General features: G+C 41.3%; 2 protein-coding genes across 3 annotated transcripts; both read left to right on the forward strand.

The window, feature by feature from the left end:
* Positions 1-1,339: 1,339 nt before the first annotated feature.
* tnfrsf1a (tumor necrosis factor receptor superfamily, member 1a) lies at positions 1,340-7,249 on the forward strand. 2 transcript variants are annotated; one of them, XM_035642385.2, is made up of 10 exons: positions 1,340-1,531; positions 2,836-2,940; positions 3,037-3,145; positions 3,237-3,362; positions 3,478-3,633; positions 3,793-3,871; positions 4,493-4,548; positions 5,001-5,176; positions 5,266-5,386; positions 5,528-7,249. In XM_035642385.2, the coding sequence occupies exons 2-10, from the start codon at positions 2,872-2,874 to the stop codon at positions 5,824-5,826; spliced, it is 1,191 nt and encodes a 396-aa protein (XP_035498278.1). In that variant the 5' UTR covers positions 1,340-1,531; positions 2,836-2,871; the 3' UTR covers positions 5,827-7,249. The 2 variants fall into 2 exon arrangements, with proteins under 2 accessions (XP_035498278.1, XP_035498269.1); XM_035642376.2 differs by having other exon boundaries at positions 1,340-1,521.
* Positions 7,250-7,785: 536 nt separating this feature from the next.
* On the forward strand, positions 7,786-18,997 carry plekhg6 (pleckstrin homology domain containing, family G (with RhoGef domain) member 6). The gene is made up of 15 exons (XM_047330672.1): positions 7,786-7,926; positions 9,582-9,801; positions 10,607-10,741; positions 11,022-11,153; positions 11,801-11,896; positions 12,007-12,057; positions 12,323-12,472; positions 13,158-13,268; positions 14,215-14,364; positions 14,463-14,597; positions 15,510-15,629; positions 15,740-15,872; positions 15,952-16,067; positions 16,254-17,653; positions 18,634-18,997. Exons 1-15 carry the CDS (start codon positions 7,907-7,909, stop codon positions 18,812-18,814), a joined length of 3,150 nt encoding a protein of 1,049 aa, XP_047186628.1. The 5' UTR covers positions 7,786-7,906; the 3' UTR covers positions 18,815-18,997.
* The last annotated feature ends 55 nt before the right edge of the window (positions 18,998-19,052 follow it).

The following is a 19,052-nucleotide window of genomic DNA, read 5'->3' on the forward strand; positions in this document are numbered from 1 at the left end:
ATATTTGCTGATAGTCATTTGTAACATGTACCAATAAATAACATTCAACCTAAAAACAAACAAACGGATATGGGTGAAAACAAATAGCCTCCTTGGCGCAGGTAATTATCAGTGGCTCTAATTATTATTTTGCTGCGGCCCAGACTGCTTAAGCTACTATAGGCCGAAAGTTGCTGGGGCAACTCCCATGACACACTGAGGATCTCTTCCCTTTTCTCCTCCCTCCCTCCCTCCCTCTCTCTTCCCCCCAAATGCAACACATTTGAATAAGGTGGTGTGGTTTGTGCTTCCCTCCCCCCCTTCTCTCTCAGTCACTGTCCTCATTCTGCAGGTGTCTCCAGCGAGCTGCAGGATCTAAATCAGCCACTGCTACCCAACCAACAATAATAATAATAATAATAATAATAATAATAATAATAATAATAATAATAATTAGGGCCCAGGCGCTTACAAGCATAAGGACCCTATTGTTATTCGAGGAATTAGTATTATTATTTGTCTCTCCAATGAATCCGCTATTTGCGGTCCTAAACGTGCTCGAAAAGTCGTTAAAATTTGCATAGGCATCAGGAGTGGTGAGAAATGTGATATTATTATTATTATTATTAATTATTATACACTTTTGCTGCTATCACTTTTATCATCGCCATTATAACGACCTCTCCGATAGCGCTTGAACACAACACTGCACAGAGCTGTCCCCCCCCCCCCCCCTATATATTAATGTATGTTTATTGAAGCTATAGATGTATAATACAATATGGTTGAAATGAATCTTTAACTCGGGCTGTTAGTCATAAATGAAGGGGGGACATTGTACCTCTAGGAATAAAGTGCTGGTATTTGGACTTATCTTTATTTATCTGACAGTGAGTCACGCGCAGACATAATATTTCTCTAAATCTGTGTGTGCGCGCGTGTGTCTGTGTGTACCATAGACTGTATATAAACGGGTGTGTGTGTGTGTGTGTGTGTGTCTGTGTGTACCATAGACTGTATATAAACAGGTGTGTGTGTGTGTGTGTGTGTCTGTGTGTACCATAGACTGTATATAAACAGGTGTGTGTGTGTGTGTGTCTGTGTGTACCATAGACTGTATATAAACAGGTGTGTGTGTGTGTCTGTGTGTGTGTCTGTGTGTACCATAGACTGTATATAAACAGGTGTGTGTGTGTGTGTGTCTGTGTGTACCATAGACTGTATATAAACAGGTGTGTGTGTGTGTCTGTGTGTACCATAGACTGTATATAAACAGGTGTGTACGTGTGTGCCGCGCCTCAGGTGCCTTCTCGCCAAGCTCTTCGCTCTCGCACTCCGTGTCACGGTCTCGTGACGCGTGCACTTCCCGTTTGGGTCCGCCCTCCCTCCGTCCTCGGCGAGAGGGTCGAGCGCGCTGTCGCTCCGCGTTCCATTAAAGCGAAAAGATAAAGTTACAGTGCTACAGTGAACACACGGAACGTTCATGGCGACCTGTGGAGCTGAAGTGAAGACCCGGCCCGCGGTTTCGCGGCGGTTGTCCAGGTGAGTGACGGTAAGAGAGCCGCGATGTCAGTCAGACTTGTGGGCAGTGGAGATTCATATCAGTCTCGAGGCTGCGGTGGGCAAAGTGCGCGCGCGCGCGCGCCTGTGTATATGTGTGTGTGTGCGCGCGCGCGCAGCAAAACCGAAACTGGTGACTTAGGTGAACATTTAGTTCTTAAATCGTATCTTTGACACATCCGTGGAAGTCGTTGGCTTGTCGTCTTCAGAGTTTTAAAGCGCCTTAAAGAAACAACGCGCTCCGTGTGGGAGTCGCTGGTTCGAAACTGGCAACGAACCGCTGAGTTCAGTGTGTCCGCGCACTGCTTCCCGGAAAAATGACCACACATTCGCACTTGTTTACTCTTTTCATTGTTTTTATTCTCCCTGATATTACTTGTGTGTAGGGGGGGCTACATTCTCTTTTCGAGACCATCTCCATTGACCTTCAAATGGAATTCAGTTGTAATGAGAAATCCAGCCAATAAAAGGTTTCCCTTGAAAGGGCTCACTTGTAGGTTCAAGTTATTCTGAATCCAATAAGAGTGATTTTTTACTTTTCGTACAAATTAAAATAGCTGCTCGCTCCCGACTGTGGCCGAACTTGCCGATAGTTTCGTTTTAGCTGTGGAGGAAACCATCTGTGAAACTTCAGCCCCCTTCTGAGTGTCATGTCGTTTTGTTTTTTTCATAGAGACTATTTCTGTGATGGACGTTTGCCTCGAGCTAATAACAAAAGGCCCCCTAGTAAAGTGTACGCCGGTGGATTAACCTGACTACTAACTGGGTTATTTTCCAAATGTAATCTCTTTCTCACATTTAAAAATCCTTGGACCTCTTTTTGAGGTTGGACCGGCTTGGCAGCAGAAATCTTACACATCGATATCGTAAAACCACAACAGGTGAAGGTGAACCGCAAATGCCCGGCGGGACGAAATGAGACCTAAAATGGAGAATATGTATTTTGTGATTTCAGGTGTGTTGACCCAGGGTCCAATTAGGTCAAAGGTTTATCTTTGTTGATAGATAAAGCCAAGGCAATGGCTTTGTTTTTTTCTAAAGATATTTCACAAACCAACTGAATGACAGACTGATGTGCAGTTCCATCTCTTCAGAGCCTTGCTACCTGCCTGGCTGATAAAATACCTTGTTGACTAAAAACCATTATGCTTACCTGTACTTTTTAAGAAATGACATTGTGAGAGATGAATCTTGATTGAACTGTAAATTTAAGGACACTGAAGGCAGACTGTGTAGTATTCCTGTGTAGTATTCCTTTGTCTGTTGTGGGTACTTGACAGATTGTTTACCTCGCAGATGGCCTCAGAGGGATTGAGTTAACCCTGTAAGACAATGGAGGAAGCTGGACACAGAGGAAGACGGAATAAAAAAGCCTCTGTGGGAACAATTCTGGTCCTCATGGTGAGAAAAACCTGCATATTTTTTACATTGCAAGAAAACATGAAAACATTTTTTTTTTTTTATCTTTCAACATTCACTGTCTACTCTTTGTTGCAGTACATGTTCATTCCCACTCGGGCATGGTTACAACCTTCAGAGGAGCACTCGTGTGAAATTGGAGAGTATCCCACTGAAGAAGGAGTTTGTTGCAACAAGTGCTCTCCGGGTACGGACGCACACACAGGACACACGACACACGGCACCATGCTCATTCAAAGTCTTCACTATTTTTACACGTATCGTGAATATTTTTTCAGGTTTTAAACTTGTAGAGAAGTGTCATGCTACAGGCCAGAGAAGTAACTGCACGCCATGTCCTACTGGACAGTTCATGGACCAAATGAACTACTTCTCCAACTGCAGACCTTGCAAACGCTGTAAAAGTAAGAGTAACTTTACCTTTAATCTGTCTCAGTTTCACCTCTTGGATTCATCAGTGTTGCTCCAGTTAACCGTTTGCTTTGTTCCCCTTTTTCGCTCTTTTCAACTTCTCCACAGCATCACATCATGAATATAAGGCATCAGCTTGTGAAAGACACCAGAACACTATTTGTCGCTGTGATGACGGTTATTACAAATTTTACATCGACTCAGGATTGTACCAGTGTCGCAAATGTTCACAATGTGGACGCGATGAAAAGGAAAAACTAAACTGTAAGTTTTAAGCTGTGACAATAATTATCATGCGTCAAACGTCAGTTATGTCAATGTGAAAGCTGTCTCTTCATTGTGTGATTCATCCACTCAAGTATTTCCTCAGGGTTGTGTAAAATATTATTATTATTGTCGTATAATTATGTTTGGTTTGTTCAGGCACGCCGCTGAAAGACACTGTTTGTGAATGTAAGCAGAACTACTACAGTGTCAACAACAAGTGTGAACCCTGCAAGACGTGAGTATAGACATTGTTGTTTGTGAGCTTTGGTGCATGCACTGTTCCCCTCCTGCTTTATGGGATGGTTTTATTTTAAGTCACTGATGGGGAAGTTGGTTTGTTGAAATGAAACTTGCTGCACTCATCCAATTTTTTTCAGTGTTTCCATTTGTTGGCGACAGAAGGGAGAAGTTAGGCACTAAAACTGGGTTACTGACATTTTAACATTTACCTTACAAGTGTTCGTTTGTTTAATATACTTTATATATCCTGACAGTCAGTCTTTATCAGGGCAGTGCACAAAAGGCTTGTGTTGGTGGACAGGCACAGAGATAATGCAAGAAAAAATCGGGGCGCCTCCAATGTCCCACAATTCTTAGCTTCTCTCTCGTTCACATAAACAAGTGTGTAGCCATTCATAGTGTCTGGAACAGATGTGGTATCATTTCTTTCAATTTTGTACCAATTTCCTGTGTAATGGTTGCCGTGAAATTGAGCGTGAGTTGTTAACATGAACTTGTTTGAACTAATTTTCTGGTGTCAAAAAGACGCCTCGGCCTATGTGTCGATCACTTCCTCTGAAGATGTTTCTGTACTTCCTCTTCACCGCTGTGTGACGTTCCTCTCTGCTCTCCACAGTTGTACCGCTGAGTGCAAACATCTCTGCTCATCACCTTCTACCCTGAATACAAAAGGTGAGGACTTGTGTCACGTAGGAGATGATTATCAGGCCAGCTTTCATCGGAAAAAGTTAAAATACTGGAGAGTGACCATAGGTTTGCTTTAGGAATAAAGTAACTTTAAAATAAATGTTGTTGACAACAAATGGTCTGCTGAGCCATAGATTTGTCTCATAAGACTGAGACATGAAGTCGGCAAATGTTGAAATAACTACATTATCCAAGATCTTGAATTTCAAAATGAAATAATCATTTTAAATGGATCAATCCATCCATCCATTTAATGCCGCTTGTTCAAATTGTCCTTCTATATGATCTTATATAGAAAAAAAGAGTGATTTTTGTTTGCCTGTTCTTTTTTTAGGTAATATATAAACAGAATAATCTAAAATATTACTGCTTTTTTTAACATGTTTCCATCACCGTGTCCTTTTGTTTTCCGTGTCTCCCTTGGACTTGTCACGAAGCTTCTGACACAGGAAAAGATTTTCTTATAAACATCATTGCTGGAGTTGTTACTGTGGCCCTTGTGCTGTTGGTGCTGGTGGTTCTTATCACTCACGTGGCCACAAAGCGGTTTACCAAGAAGAAGTTGCTAAAGCCGCCCTCAAAGCCACCTGATGACTCCCCGGACTCATGCGAGGTACACATGATCTTACTGTCTCTGGTTACCTTTCCCTACTGGAGGTAGGTTTATATTTCAATACATTTTGATATACTTGTGTTTCGCAGGAGGTCCTTTTCAGCAGTGAAGAACTTTCAGTCAACATCAGCGTCGAAGCCATCCCCAAAAGCCCGGTTGGTGAACAGCAAACATCCAATCTGCCTGACTGCGTCCCCCTGGAAATCAAGCGTGAGTGGATTTAATACTACATTTAGCAGCACACACTCCTGACAATGGTTCAGTGTGTGTTGGCTCAAACATACAGCAAACTATTGTACTAGCTCTTATCGTCTCCCCTCAACACACCCCTCTTCTTTCCCCCTTTTTCAGTAGCTGACCTGATCTACTCGGTGCTGGATCTAGTTCCTGTGCTGCAGGTGAAGCAGCTGGTGCGAACCCTCGGTGTGAAGGATACAGAGATCGATCAAGCAGAGTTGGATCACAAGTCCTGTCGTGAGGCTCACTACAAGATGCTGCGGTTGTGGGCTGAGAGAGGGTCTCGTGCAGGTGGAGGAAGACCAGGTGGAATGCTGCACTGGCCGTTGTTGCAGGAGCTGTTAGACAAAATGAGAAACATGGGCCTGGGAGGGGTGGCTGAGGAACTGGAGATGAAGTTTGCCACTCAATAGTTCACTGACGTGAGCCAAGTCGAACAAAAAGCTTATGAAACCAAGTATTTCACTCGTTGGAGACGAACTCACGGACACCCTCGAAGCACACAAAAAGAAACAGCGCTACCAGCAATGCAGCAGTTTTACGTCAAAACCAACTTCACTGAGTAATATACCTCTCGTAGCTCCCATCGGCTGAGACGACCAGATCAAACTACTGAGAGGGGCTGATCAGAAAGGTCAGGGAGGGAGAGCCACAGAAAACCGGATTTTGCACTGATAAATTCCGCTCAACCATGTGTAAAGAACTTTAAGTAATGTATGTCTATATGTAATGTATGAATACATATTGAGTATATTTTTTATAAGTCTGAGGAATAGTTACTGTGGACGATTTGGGGAATGTGCTAATTCTTTCCAAGAGTTAGATGAGAAGATTGATCCCAGATGTGAGTGTTGGATTGATTTTATCATCTAAATCCTCTAGTGACAGAGTGAACAGGCAGATTAATGAGTCAAACCAATTAAGTCTGATGAATCCTGACAATGTGCCTGTTGCGTTGGTATGACTATACTGCCCGTCTTTGGGAATACAGGGGAATAATAATAGTTTTTAAGATTTCATACTAGAGTAATGACTTTTTGCTATGCAGTGCCTTCATGCCGAGTGTAATTTGTGCACATATCGTTTTATCATATGGCGTTATCAGTGTTTCATTGAATAGTAAACCATTTTAACATTTTCTTTCATTTTTAGTGTATGCTAATTATGGTTACTCCATCTCTGTCCAAAGTCACCGATCTGATGAACTGATACCTAAATGGTCAGGGAGCTCGCCATATGGGCACAAATGTCCTGAGCAATGTCCCCTGCCCCTATTTTGACTCCTGACCAGCTGGACTGTTTATTGTCATTCCCCTACTCCCTCTTCACTGTCCCTATCAAATAAATGCACAAAACTATAAAGACGCTACTGCAGCTATGATCAAATGTTATTGCAAACATTCCCTTCATTAGATAAGCTAAATTTAATGGTGACTCTTTGGCGTGAACCATTAAGTTAAAAGGAACTTTTTGTAGTTCCCGGTTGTGCTGGAAAAATAGAACCAGACCTCTGCCACTTTTTACACATGTTTCACAGCCCCATTAGCATTCTACAAGCATTATTCATTACTGTTGGACAAAAGAGGACACGCCTTGTCTCAGTATGCCTCAGCAAGGCAACTTTAATAAGACCAGTCCCAGCCTGCAGATTTAGATGTGAATGAGTCGCACTCTTTCAGATTGGAGGCTTGTCATTCCAACGCACTATTAACCTATTTGAAACTGTATTATAGGCCAAAACATTTACTGGGTGAACAATCAATGCTTAACAATGTTGAGCAGCTGTTATGATCTTCAGATGCTAACATCTGATCCTGAAATAAAATGTATAATGTGTCGGTTTGTGTGTCACTGAATTTGCACTACCTGGAGGCGTCAGACTGCCGTCATTGACAGGGTGACGGCTGAAGTCTTCATGAAGATGTCGGGTAATCTTGTCTTTACCTTCAAGCGCACTGCCTGTCTACATTCCAGCCTGAAGCATGAAGAGTTAATGACATTTTTAAAGAGATTCCCTGTAGATTCCGTTGCCAAGGCTTTGACGTGACCTGATTTCTCTTCGCTCACTTCTTCTTATCTGCACTCTTCTCCATTTTACTGTGCTATTTAACACCAAATTTTCATGCTTGATTTCATATCATTGCCTCTCTGTTCTGTACTGAGCATAAAACAGCTGCTTCTCTTCGCCTTTCAAAGAACGATTTCCTTCCTGTATGCTCAGGGCGATCAATGAGCCTGATTGACATGAAACAACAATAGATCACCCTCAAAGAAATCAGTCACCGCGTCTGCTCCACTTAGCACTTTTCAACTGCAACACATTAACCAGCCCTGGGCACTGATTTGTTGGCTGCAGAGAATCCAGTTGTTCTCGTCGGGCGGGTTGCAGAGGGAAGGGGTGCAGGTGAAAGCGAGAGAGGGAGGGACCTGTCCAGGTAAAGAGAAAGAGGAGGAGAAAGCTAACAGAAACCAAAGATGACCGTGTGAAACGCAATGGATTCAAACTGGCCCAGGTAAGGTCTATAATTGTATCTACTATACAGTATATACCTGGTCGCGTAAGAAGTTGCAGGAGGAGAGAGAGAGTCACCTCCATGTTAAAGCCTATGTGTGAATCTATGGGCAGATCCGTGTCATCTGATTTGTTTTTTGTTTTTTTTAACTGAGGCTATCAAACCACCAGGAGGGAGGCATGTTTTTATTTAACCTTGATCCATCTTTATACAGGTAGCACAGGTACAGGTTTCAAATCAAATGTAATTGTATTTCAGACATCATTACTGTGTTATTACAGACAGCGATTATGAACAGGTATGAGACCTTGATGAAAGCACTATGTACTGAAGAGCGCTGCTGACAGCAGTTTGTGTAGTCATGAGTGTCTCTGCTTTTAGAGTAACTGCCAAACCTATGTAAATATGATTATGAATTCCACAGCTGTAATCCCAAGATGCACTGCACAGTGCTGTAGCATTAGTCCTGCCACTTATAAAGAAGCAGCACAGACATGCAGCAGTAAATCCTGAAATATTTCATTGAGATACAGTAGCTTCCTGAGAAATGAGACACATTCTCCGCTGTTACCGGAATCTGTAGGTGAGTTAGTGGCCTGCACAGCTGTGTAACTGGAGCTGCAGCCATGTCAAACTGTCGGTGTCATGTTAAATCAGTGTTGTCGTCCGGAACATGCAACATCGACAGGCAGATTACCTGGCTCGATCCTGGGGTTTTCTTTGTCTATGAGACGGTCTGTGGAGAGTCAGTGTGGCAAATATAAGCTGCTAAAGTTACTGTTACTCGCTTCCTTTGCCCCCAAACTGTGGAAAAGCTTACCTCCTACTATGACTGCATCATACTATTAATCATTATTTTAAAAATATCTTTTCTTGACTCACTTATACCGTTGCTTTTAAAAATAAGATTTTACTTTTTGTTTTTTGTCTGTTTTGTAAATTGTTGTTTGTTACCCTCTTGCCTGTTTGACATTTAATGCATTAACTGTAAAGATCTTTGAAAATGTTGTGCTATACAAAATATATTTGCTCACTCAACTGATTAGACATCGTACAACACAACAGGCAATGAGATACATCTGAGGTGTAGCAAGATGACTAAACAAAATCAGTATAGCTAAGCAAAATCAAGACTTACTATTAATATAAAAATCAAGACTTAATACAAAATCATGTCCTTGTTTTAAAACCCTAATCTTTTATTTTTTTCCCCCTTGTGACTTACTGGATGATTGGAGCACCTGTGGCCTCTATGAATACTTGTGCAATTAAAATTTTGGAGAGGAGGCCAATCATTTTACACCAGTGCCACATTCGTAAGGGAAAAAAAAGTTTTGATTGTTCCATTAAACTATTTTATGTTAAACTCATCTGTGTGCACAGATGCAACCTGTGACATGCAGACTTGGCTTTATTGTGAAAGGTCAGAAGCCAAAAGGTTGATAACCAGTGACTTAAAAACAATAATATTTGTTTGTTTTCCTCAGATTTCTAAAGCTTTAACTTCTAAAGTCTTAGCAAACCCTTTAAAATGACAACAAAGCACACAATGTCCCTCTATTCTCTTCCAGTCTCCATGTCTCTCTTGTAAAGCCTTTTTTTAACAACACTTCTTATTTTTGGCAATGAGTAACCCATGTGTGCTTTACCCTCAGCTTTTCCTCAAAAGCGCTGCACGTGAACAATGGTGGGGCAAATGAATCAGCAATGGAAGAAGGGTTGGTGCCCAGGCGAGACAGAGTGGACGGGGAGAGGCAGCGGGACAGTGACGGCAGAGAGACAGATGTGGTTGATGGGACGACAGCAGCAGCAGAGATGTACCATCACCACAAGGGGTCAGCAGACAAACACAAGTACAATTCACTGGGATATCAGGCAAGTGGCATGGCACACATATTACATTTACAGTGGATCCATTTTAAATAAGTACAGTTTTGAGGTACTTTACCTAAATATTCCCATTTCAACCAACTGTTACACAAATATTTTTCATACAAAACATCCGAGGAGCCTCGGAAACACAATGCGTTGTTCAATTACGGAATTTGAGTCCTGCAAGTTCAATTTTCAAGTTAAAAAAAATGTAAACATAATCTCCTTTTGTAGAATTGTTTCAGCCTTTCCACACAAATCAGACTGTTTAAGTTTATCTACATTTTCAGTGCATTATTTTGTCTTTATCTCCAGAGAAACATTTAATTTTAACATTTTAACATATTATAGTCGTAAAACACTGTGAGTGTTTCGGTTCAGCAGTGAGTGTATTTGGAGAGTTGTTTTCTGTCTATTTAAATGATTTGATTCAAAGCTTACTGCTAGCCTCTAATAGTATTTCTGAGTTGTGTCACAGTCTTCTGCTAACTACAGTTGTGTGCATTTTACTTCTTGTTGACCGAATGCTTGTTGATTCGTGAGTAACCTGCATATGTTGCACTGTTTGAATGTTCATTCCAATTCTTGATAGCCGTTAGTTTCTAATCCTATCACACAATCCCCGTTGATGCAAGGATCAAAGGCACACACACTCATTTGACCTGTGTTCTGATCGCATATAGGCTTTTTGCCAATTCTCCTGTCGTCTGACGAATGTTTGTTGATACAATCTTGAAAATGTGCGTGATCCTGTTGTATGCCCACATGAAATGCACCACTTGAAATGAACAAATGTTCCACTCCCCAGAGGCGGACCAAGCAGAAGGTTGTGACGGACTTTGCCACAGTGAGTAAAGGAACATCTGCAGTAACCAAACCCAGAGCGGCACTGAGACAGGCCCTGTTCAACCAGGGAGCGTCTGACAAGAACCCAGTGTCTGAGGTATTGTGTCTCCTGCTCATCACACTACATGCTGACAGGCTGGGAAACAGACACAGACTTGCTCCAGCCTCGTCTGCCCACTCAAACGACTGAAACAACTGCAGCAATCTTTTCTGCTCCGCTGGGGGTTTTTTTTCTTTTTCGGCTGTAACGACCGACCACAAGAATTCATAACTGTTAAAAATCACTTCTAAGCAATTACTGATTCGTCATTACATCAGATTTCCCCCCTTTTTCCTGCCTGACTTGTGTTTCTTTTGGTCTCGTTCCAACCCCTCAGGAGCAGCTGGATGTGTTAAAGCACGATCTGGAGGCCTATTTTGTGCCAGTCAGTCTGAAGTGGACATGGAACGAGGAAAGTCAAGGAACAACACTCGAGAAGAACTGGACGGATATAGTGCACTCTCATTCAGTATGGGGCCTTTTCTTTTTGTGAACAAATTCCCTTAAAAGGCATAATTAACATTTAACACTGAATTTCTACTAACAAGTATTGCCTTTGTGGCTGAAGCCTGATAAAGCCTATTCATTTTCATCTTCTAGCCACACCACTGCACAATGTTCCTATGACAGTGGACACTATAGAAAAAAACTAAAAAAAACTAAACGTAGGCCTTCACAATCCCCCTGCTCTCTAGAGCACCAATTCCACATCTGAAAAAAAGTCCCCAAAATACACTTTTAAATTTTGTTCATGCGATGGGTTGCCAAAAGTCAAGTGTTAAAAAAAATTAAATTTAGGGCTGTCAAATGATTGATTTTCTTAATCGCGATTAGTCATAAATAGCACTTTTTGGAAATATCAATATTTTTGTGATCTGTTTGTAAAGATTCATGTCTTGAGGGATTGTCAATGAATGCAACAGACAAGTTGACACATTCAGAGATAAACTAACACTCTTTTTTGACTTTTTCTGCACTTGTTGATAGTCAGGAAAATATAGTTATTTTTATTCCTTCTCCTAATGTTAGATTTAACGGGTTCTTGAAGCATCTCTAACAGTCGTCTCCTCTCCCTCCTCTTTCCTCGCTCTTCCTCTGTCTCATTGTCGTGGTCAGACCATGTCTAAGATGCAGAAGCACCAACAGGAAGCACTGTGGGAGTTTGTCCACACTGAACTCACCTACATCAACAAGCTGATTATCATCAAAGATGTAAGATTTTTCACGCTCTACCTGCTGCAGTTGCCTTTTTAATATGTATGTCAGAGCTGACTGGGGGTTTTCCACAGGATGATTAACAAATCTGTGTTCACCTCTCACAGTTGGTCATTGCAGCTCTCATCAACATACAGCAGCATGGATTTCTCCTGGAGGTCAGTCTGCAGAGCACGCAGCCTCATGTACACTGAAAACACACAATGCAGTAAACACAATCTACAGGCCTATTTTCCACTGTTCTGCATACGACTGACATACATTTACTGCCACAATGAGAACATCCGCTCATGCTGGTACAGAATACAGCAGTGAAGCACAGATGGGAAATGACGCTCTACACATTTTCCACTGTGAAAGTGGAAATTTCACAAAGCAGGGGAGTTCAGCTTCAGTCATGTTTCTGTCTCCCTCCTGTGTTAGGTGAACCCTGAGCTGCTTTTCTCCAACCTCCCCTCCATCCTCAATGCTCACCAGCTGCTCTGGCAGGAGGTGATTTTTCCCATGTTACAGGACGTCCGGAGGACGGGCCAGCCCTTTGACCCCATTTGGTTAGAGGCTGGATGCCTGCAGGTGAGAGCTCACTGTCTGCAAGATCCAAACACATTCCATACACGTTCATAAGTCTATTTTTCTGCCTGCAGGCAAAGGAAACCAAATAAGCATTCATACGCTTACAAAAAAAAAATATAACAATAAAAAGGCAAACAAAGCATTCAGCATTTGCTCTTAGCTGTTCATTTATGATTATGTCTAGGATTTGTTGAAGTTCGTATGCATTTGAATGCATTTTCTGTTTGTTGATTTGGACAAAATATTTTTTTTACTTTTTGCACATTGTTAACCAGAAACATTATTATTAAGCCGCTTAGACATTAATTTATTTGTAACTAGAATCACGCCATGTTAAAGAAAGTGAAAAAAAAATCCCAGATATGCCCATTTATCCAGATTCGACCCAAAACTTAATTGCTTGTTCTCTAGGTCATGTCCATCCCCTCCACAAAACGTCATGTTCAGTATAGTTTTCGAGTAATCCTGCTGATAGACAACAGTAGCATAATAATAATTATGATAATACATTGACTGGGGCCATTCTGCGGCACAATGAACTCTTTACATTTAATATTCAAAGTACATTTAGCTAATAATATGTCTACTTTGAGTTCGCCTGGTGACAATTACACCAATCTTTAAGTGCAGGCCTTTTACTTGTATCTTACATTGTTATTAATCAGATTTTTCTTTTTGTCTGCAGTTCCATGAGCGTTTCCCGTCCTATCAGCATTACTGCTGGGAGGAGGAAAACAATCTTGAGTTCACACGCAGGCAGATGGAGAGCAACCCTCATTTCATCGTGTATCTTCAGGTACAGTGAGGCAGCGTCCGTATGCAAGACATGCAACACAGACACACACTTGGCTGAGGATAAAGGTTCTCAAAAATACACTGAAATACTCCCCCACGCTAAACTAATTTTTGGCTGAATGGAATTCTATGTAATGACTAACTGTACTGTTACTGGTGGCTCTGTGTGGTTTCATGGTGTTTTCACAACCTCGTGGGTGATGTGTCATAGCCTCTTCCTAATCGGCGTCCACTTGTCACAACAACTCTTCTCCAGTTTAACAGGGGTTTGAAGGATTCTAGTTCAACGACCCGAGTGCAGGACATTCATGGGAAAAGTCAGTGCAAGACATGTAGCACTGTCCTGCAACATGCTAAACCTAACCTTTTACTATGAAGGAGTTTTATATTTTTCCTACAGTATTGCGCTATCTTGTTTGTTTAGAACCGGATACTATTCACGCGTGTGTGTATTCATCCCTTGCTTTTGACTTGTGTCATACCCTCACACTTGTCAACATGAGTGGGTGGTGATATGTTTTTGTTTAACTCTGGAATTGGCGCTGGGTGGTTGTTAAATGGTCCGAACGTCTGATTCGTTCAAAACAAAAACATCTCACTAACCCCTTCTGGTGGTTTTTGTTTTGGTGAGTGGGGTTTTATTTGTCAAGGCTTTGAGAAATCAGACGCTCTCTTCTTCGAGCCCACTAACACACCGAAGGTGAATTGAAGAATTACAATTATTATAATTTAATTAACCAGCGCAAACTAAATATATTTTTAAAACTCGAAAAGTAAAACCAAAACTATCTGCTAGATACATATTAGTCCAGGGCCAGTGGAGGTCACAATTGTAATTACAGACGTTTTTATTTCTATTTTGTTCACGATATCAAGTAATAGAAAATAGTTTTCATTTGAAATGCACCAGGCTGAGACTTTGTTCTTGTGTTTTTCTGCTGTCCTAGTGGGTGGAGACTCATCCTCAGTGTGAGCGGATGCGACTCGGGGACATGCAGGCCAAACCCCATCAGAGGATCACAAAGTACCCTCTGCTGCTTAAAGCTGTGCTCAGAAACACCCAGGACCCTCATGTACAGCACACACTCAGGGGCATGGTGAGGATCTGACGCTATTAAATCATCTAAGCTGTTTGTCCTCCTCAGAGCGATAAAACTCCCCCCGACACACAATGAACATTTCTCCTTATTTCCAGTTGTCCAGTGTAAACAGTTTCTTGGAAAGCATCAATGACTACCTGAAGCTAAAAGATGAGGAGCTGGCTCTCTCCATCTCAGCTCAGAGGGTGGAGGGATACGAGGTGGAGGGAATAAGTGACGAAATTGACAAGGTAAAATATCACATTCTTGAAAACACTTACAGACACTTTTATAAAGGAAACCAAGATTTTTAAATGGGATTTTGAAGGAGATCTAAGCGGTCTGACTTTGAAGGTGAGTGTAAAAGAAGTGTCCTTCAGTCTTGCACTTCCACTTATAACTTTTCAAATATGTGTGTGTCCGTGTGCGAGTGTGTGCGTGAATGTGTGTGCGTGAATGTGTGTGCGTGTGTGGGGTGTCAGAATCACAGAAACCAATATTTTTCTCTATTACATCAATGACATTTCCATCGTCTGTCATATAGAAACCTCCAACAAAGGCAGAGCAAACATCGAAACTACTAGACTTTTTCACAGAAACATCTTGACACGGAGACAAAAGTAATCGTAAATAATAATACCAATAAAAGTAATGATGCCTGAATTTTATTCAGCTGCTTCAGTTTCAGGATCCCAGGTTTGAGAGTGTGGCTCACTGTCATACTGTCATGGCCATAGTAATTAATAATTGTGCTTTTGCAATTTTATGATTTTGAATAAAACATGTACCTCAATAATGGCACTACTCACACTACTTGGAAGGAACAAAACCACACAGTAAAATACATCACACACAAGGCTGACCCGAGGGTTTTATAGTAGAGTAGAATATTTTCATATTTTCAGTGGCATGATAACTGCAAGAAAATATGTTAAGAATAGAAAATTAAGTTATTGATTAGTGGGTTTCAGTGCTGACAAATCAGAGGAACACAGTTTACAAAAAGTATGTGATTACAGTAAAATATGTGTGTCTTTGAAAGATTCCATGTATTGTTCGAAAAGAGTTATGTCAGATTATAATGACAACACTGAACAACGCAGATTAACGGCCTTAATATACCTCATTACTGACGATCGCCCATGACGGATTTTCTTTGACAGCATGTCCGAGAGATCTGCCGGTTTGACCTAACATGCCCCATCAGAGGAGTCGGCCCTGGGGTGGTACGTAGGCTGCTGCTGGAGGAGAACTTGAAGATTCGGGACAGGAAAGACAACAAGGTGAGCAGACCCTGAGGAGGACTCACTGTACAGTTAAATCTGTCTTTTCAGAAAGACGTTGAGTGCCTTTTCTCACCTGTTTGTGTGTCATTGCACGTGGTGTGATGCAGCTGGAGGTGGTGGCTCTACTTTTCTCCGATGTGCTTCTAATGACCAAGGTCCAGAAGAAAGGAGAGCGGCTGAAAGTGGTTCGACCTCCACTGGCCCTGGACAAAACTTCTTGCATTGCACTGAAAGATGGCTGTGAGTAACATACTGAGCCGGATGAATTCTATACGTAGATATATTATAGATCCCATCGTCATTCCTCTTTTCCTCTCAGGTTCGTTTGTTCTTGTGGAGGTAGGTGAACTTCAGAGTGCTATGAATGTCTACATATTTGCAGCCAGCACCTCAGAGAGCTGCTCCACATGGGTCTCCGCCATCCATCAGGCGAAGGTAAAAACTGATATTTCTGACCAAAACATTAGTAAGGATGGTCTCATTTAGCCCTGGGCCACATTAAAGTTTAAGTAAAGAGTTCATGTCTGAAAACAGCTTTAGTCCTGTTATATGAATCAGTATCACACAAAACATATTCACTGTTGAATGCTTTATTTTGTATCTCTATTTTTACATTGTCAGGAAACCCTGGCAAACATGAGAAACATGGAGAGCAACAGACGACAGCAATACTGGAAAACCCGGCAGGAGACCAACTCTATTAAAGAGGCCAAGACGGATGATATGGAGACAAAAGAAGAAAAATTTGTTGATCAACTTACTGAGGAACTCATTATCCCTCAGTCAATAAATGGAATGTTGGCATCTAAAGAAACAGAGGGACATTATCAATCTGCAGTTGAAGTCACCACCAACAACACTGGATTAACATTATGGCAGTCCCAGCCCAGCGACAGCAATTGTGAACAAGGACGTAACAGCTTTGCTGGTCGGCAAAAAGCTGTGAAAGAATATGAATGGATAGAAATGGGAGTGAGAGAAGATCAAGGTGGGAACCACATAGAGGAAGAAGAGAAAATAGTTGAGTCTCAGATGACTAAAGAGCGAAGGGTGACCTTTGACCACAGGGCACAATCTACCCCTAATCTGGATCTTTTTCTTACTGCTGAAGTTCCATTAAGATATAATACAAAAGGACCACACAATCTTTTACTAGATGGACTACCGGATGTTGACTACCCAACCAATGAAGATAACACTTTACCATGTTCTTACCAAACAGCAATGTCCAGGGAAGGGCCTGAGTTTAAAGAAAGAGGGATATCAACAAGGAGAGATTCCCAGTCCGTGAACTCAGCCAAGTTACAGAGGAGGAGGCCAATCAGCATCCATCAGGGACCGTTTCCTCAGACTCCCAAGCCGTTCTTCCAAGGCTCAGGAGAAGCTGGGCCTGCTTCAAGCAACTCTTCTCCCAACTCTGATTTAGACAACAACCTAAAACATAAGAGGAACTCTGGTCCTTTAGGCCAAAGCTCAGATTCACACCGGGTGCTCAAACTGGGCTCCCTGAAGCCCAACCAAGGCATGTTTTGGAACATGCACGATCGAACCTCTCCAGATCCCCAAACATTGTCTGAGTCTGAGCTGCCCAATCTCAAGTTCAACAGCAAAAGGCCCAAAATGAAAACCCAAAGGAGTGCTTCCATTCCTAACATTACATTTGAAGGAGGGCAGGGACTTCATCTGTACCACAGTAGCCTGTGCACTTTACCCCAAGAGAAAGATTCACTATGTCCCACCTCAGGACGTTTTCCTAGCAGACTCCCCTCACCTCTGTACGGCCTTCTGGAGAGAGCCAAAGAGAGAGAAAAGGAGCGAAATGGGAAAACGGACAAATTGAGGTCAAGATATCCTCCTCCCTCCCCCTCGTTTTCCACCACACCTTCACCACCGCCCAGCGATGGAGACAGAGATACAGAGTGGGAGGAGGAGGTGGAGCTGATGAGACACCGAGCACTCACAGTGAGTAAAGGATGGAAAGAGCAGCTGGTGGATGGAGATGAAGATGATAACAGGAACAGGTTAGTGTGACTAAAATGACTGTCATTGATCATTAATTGTGTGATTAATTAACATTTTGCGTAGGAAATGTGTGAATTTTTTGGATGGAGATGTATATATATAGATTCAGTAATCAACACATGGAAAAGGAACTAGGTTGACCATGCATACTGTTCATACTCCCACTGCAAAACTAACACAAACCAACCACCACATTTCCAAGAAGACAATAGGGAAAGTGAACCAATATACAACATTATTCAGTTCATAAGGTTAAGTGTCAAACCTTCATGAGAACAAAAATTATATAGAGATATATCTGAAACTATAACTAAAATTATGTAAAACAATTGATCCAGTGTCAAAGGGTGACACATGTTTTATTTAATGATATTGTATTTGATTAATACTACTGTTGCTGCTGCTAATAAAATATAATAATGACAGTGATGTTATTTTGCTATAACATATTATGTGGACAATTTAGATGTTATTAAACATAAAGTCTTTATGAAAGCAGATTTACACATTCAAATATCTACTGTAAAAAAGTACTGCCTTGACTGCAGATCAGATTTTTCATGAATGTTGCATTACATGACAGAGATTTTTGCATCTTAATTACAACAATTAATGGATTTTCTACCTTTGCTAAAAAAAATTGAATGTTTTAAAATGCAAAGTGAGGTACGTTAACCATTTATTTTATTCAGTTTCCTCTGTCACCTATTTTCTTAAATAGCTTACTTAATAGTTCTACTAACTATACTTCTAATAGTTAGTCCACAATTTATATAATTCATCAGGGTATTATCTGAATAGCCCCTTGTTAATCTAAGATACTCATGATATATTATGATTTTGTATTCTTTAATACCATGCATGATGTACTATGGTATTTTCTACTCCTTAAACTTCTCTTCAACCGCATTCAGTCCATGCATCTAAAATAACAAAAATAAAATGTATTATCCCTCTCTCTCGCTCTCTCTTTCTCCAGTGTTGCCTTTTCAGAAGGGGTAAATGTGGACTGGCCGGGCTGGTGCTTCGATGATGACGAAGTCATGGACCATTTACAACCTCGAGACGAAGGGCTTCTGGAAGGCATCAGTCGGTCTTTGGCCTTAATGGATTTTCACCACTTTTCAGAGCATGAAGAAGGGGAGTGTAGTCAGGTGTAGCTCTGAGTTTGACTGGATGTTGCAGCTCATCCCACAGACCTTCACTCTGAATGTAAGATCACTGTACAATCCTGTAATTAATGCATAATAATGTGATATTTTTACATACATACATGTATATCTGGTCAGTGTTTTGTGTAATATAATGATTTTTTTTTTCATAAATGACTATATTTAATTTATATCAGAAAATATTACCACTCTCATTGGAGAATTTAAGATTTTATATCATGTAATA

This window comes from Scophthalmus maximus, chromosome 1 (genome assembly GCF_022379125.1).
Source record: "Scophthalmus maximus strain ysfricsl-2021 chromosome 1, ASM2237912v1, whole genome shotgun sequence".
In the NCBI taxonomy this organism is placed as follows: Eukaryota; Metazoa; Chordata; class Actinopteri; order Pleuronectiformes; family Scophthalmidae; genus Scophthalmus; species Scophthalmus maximus.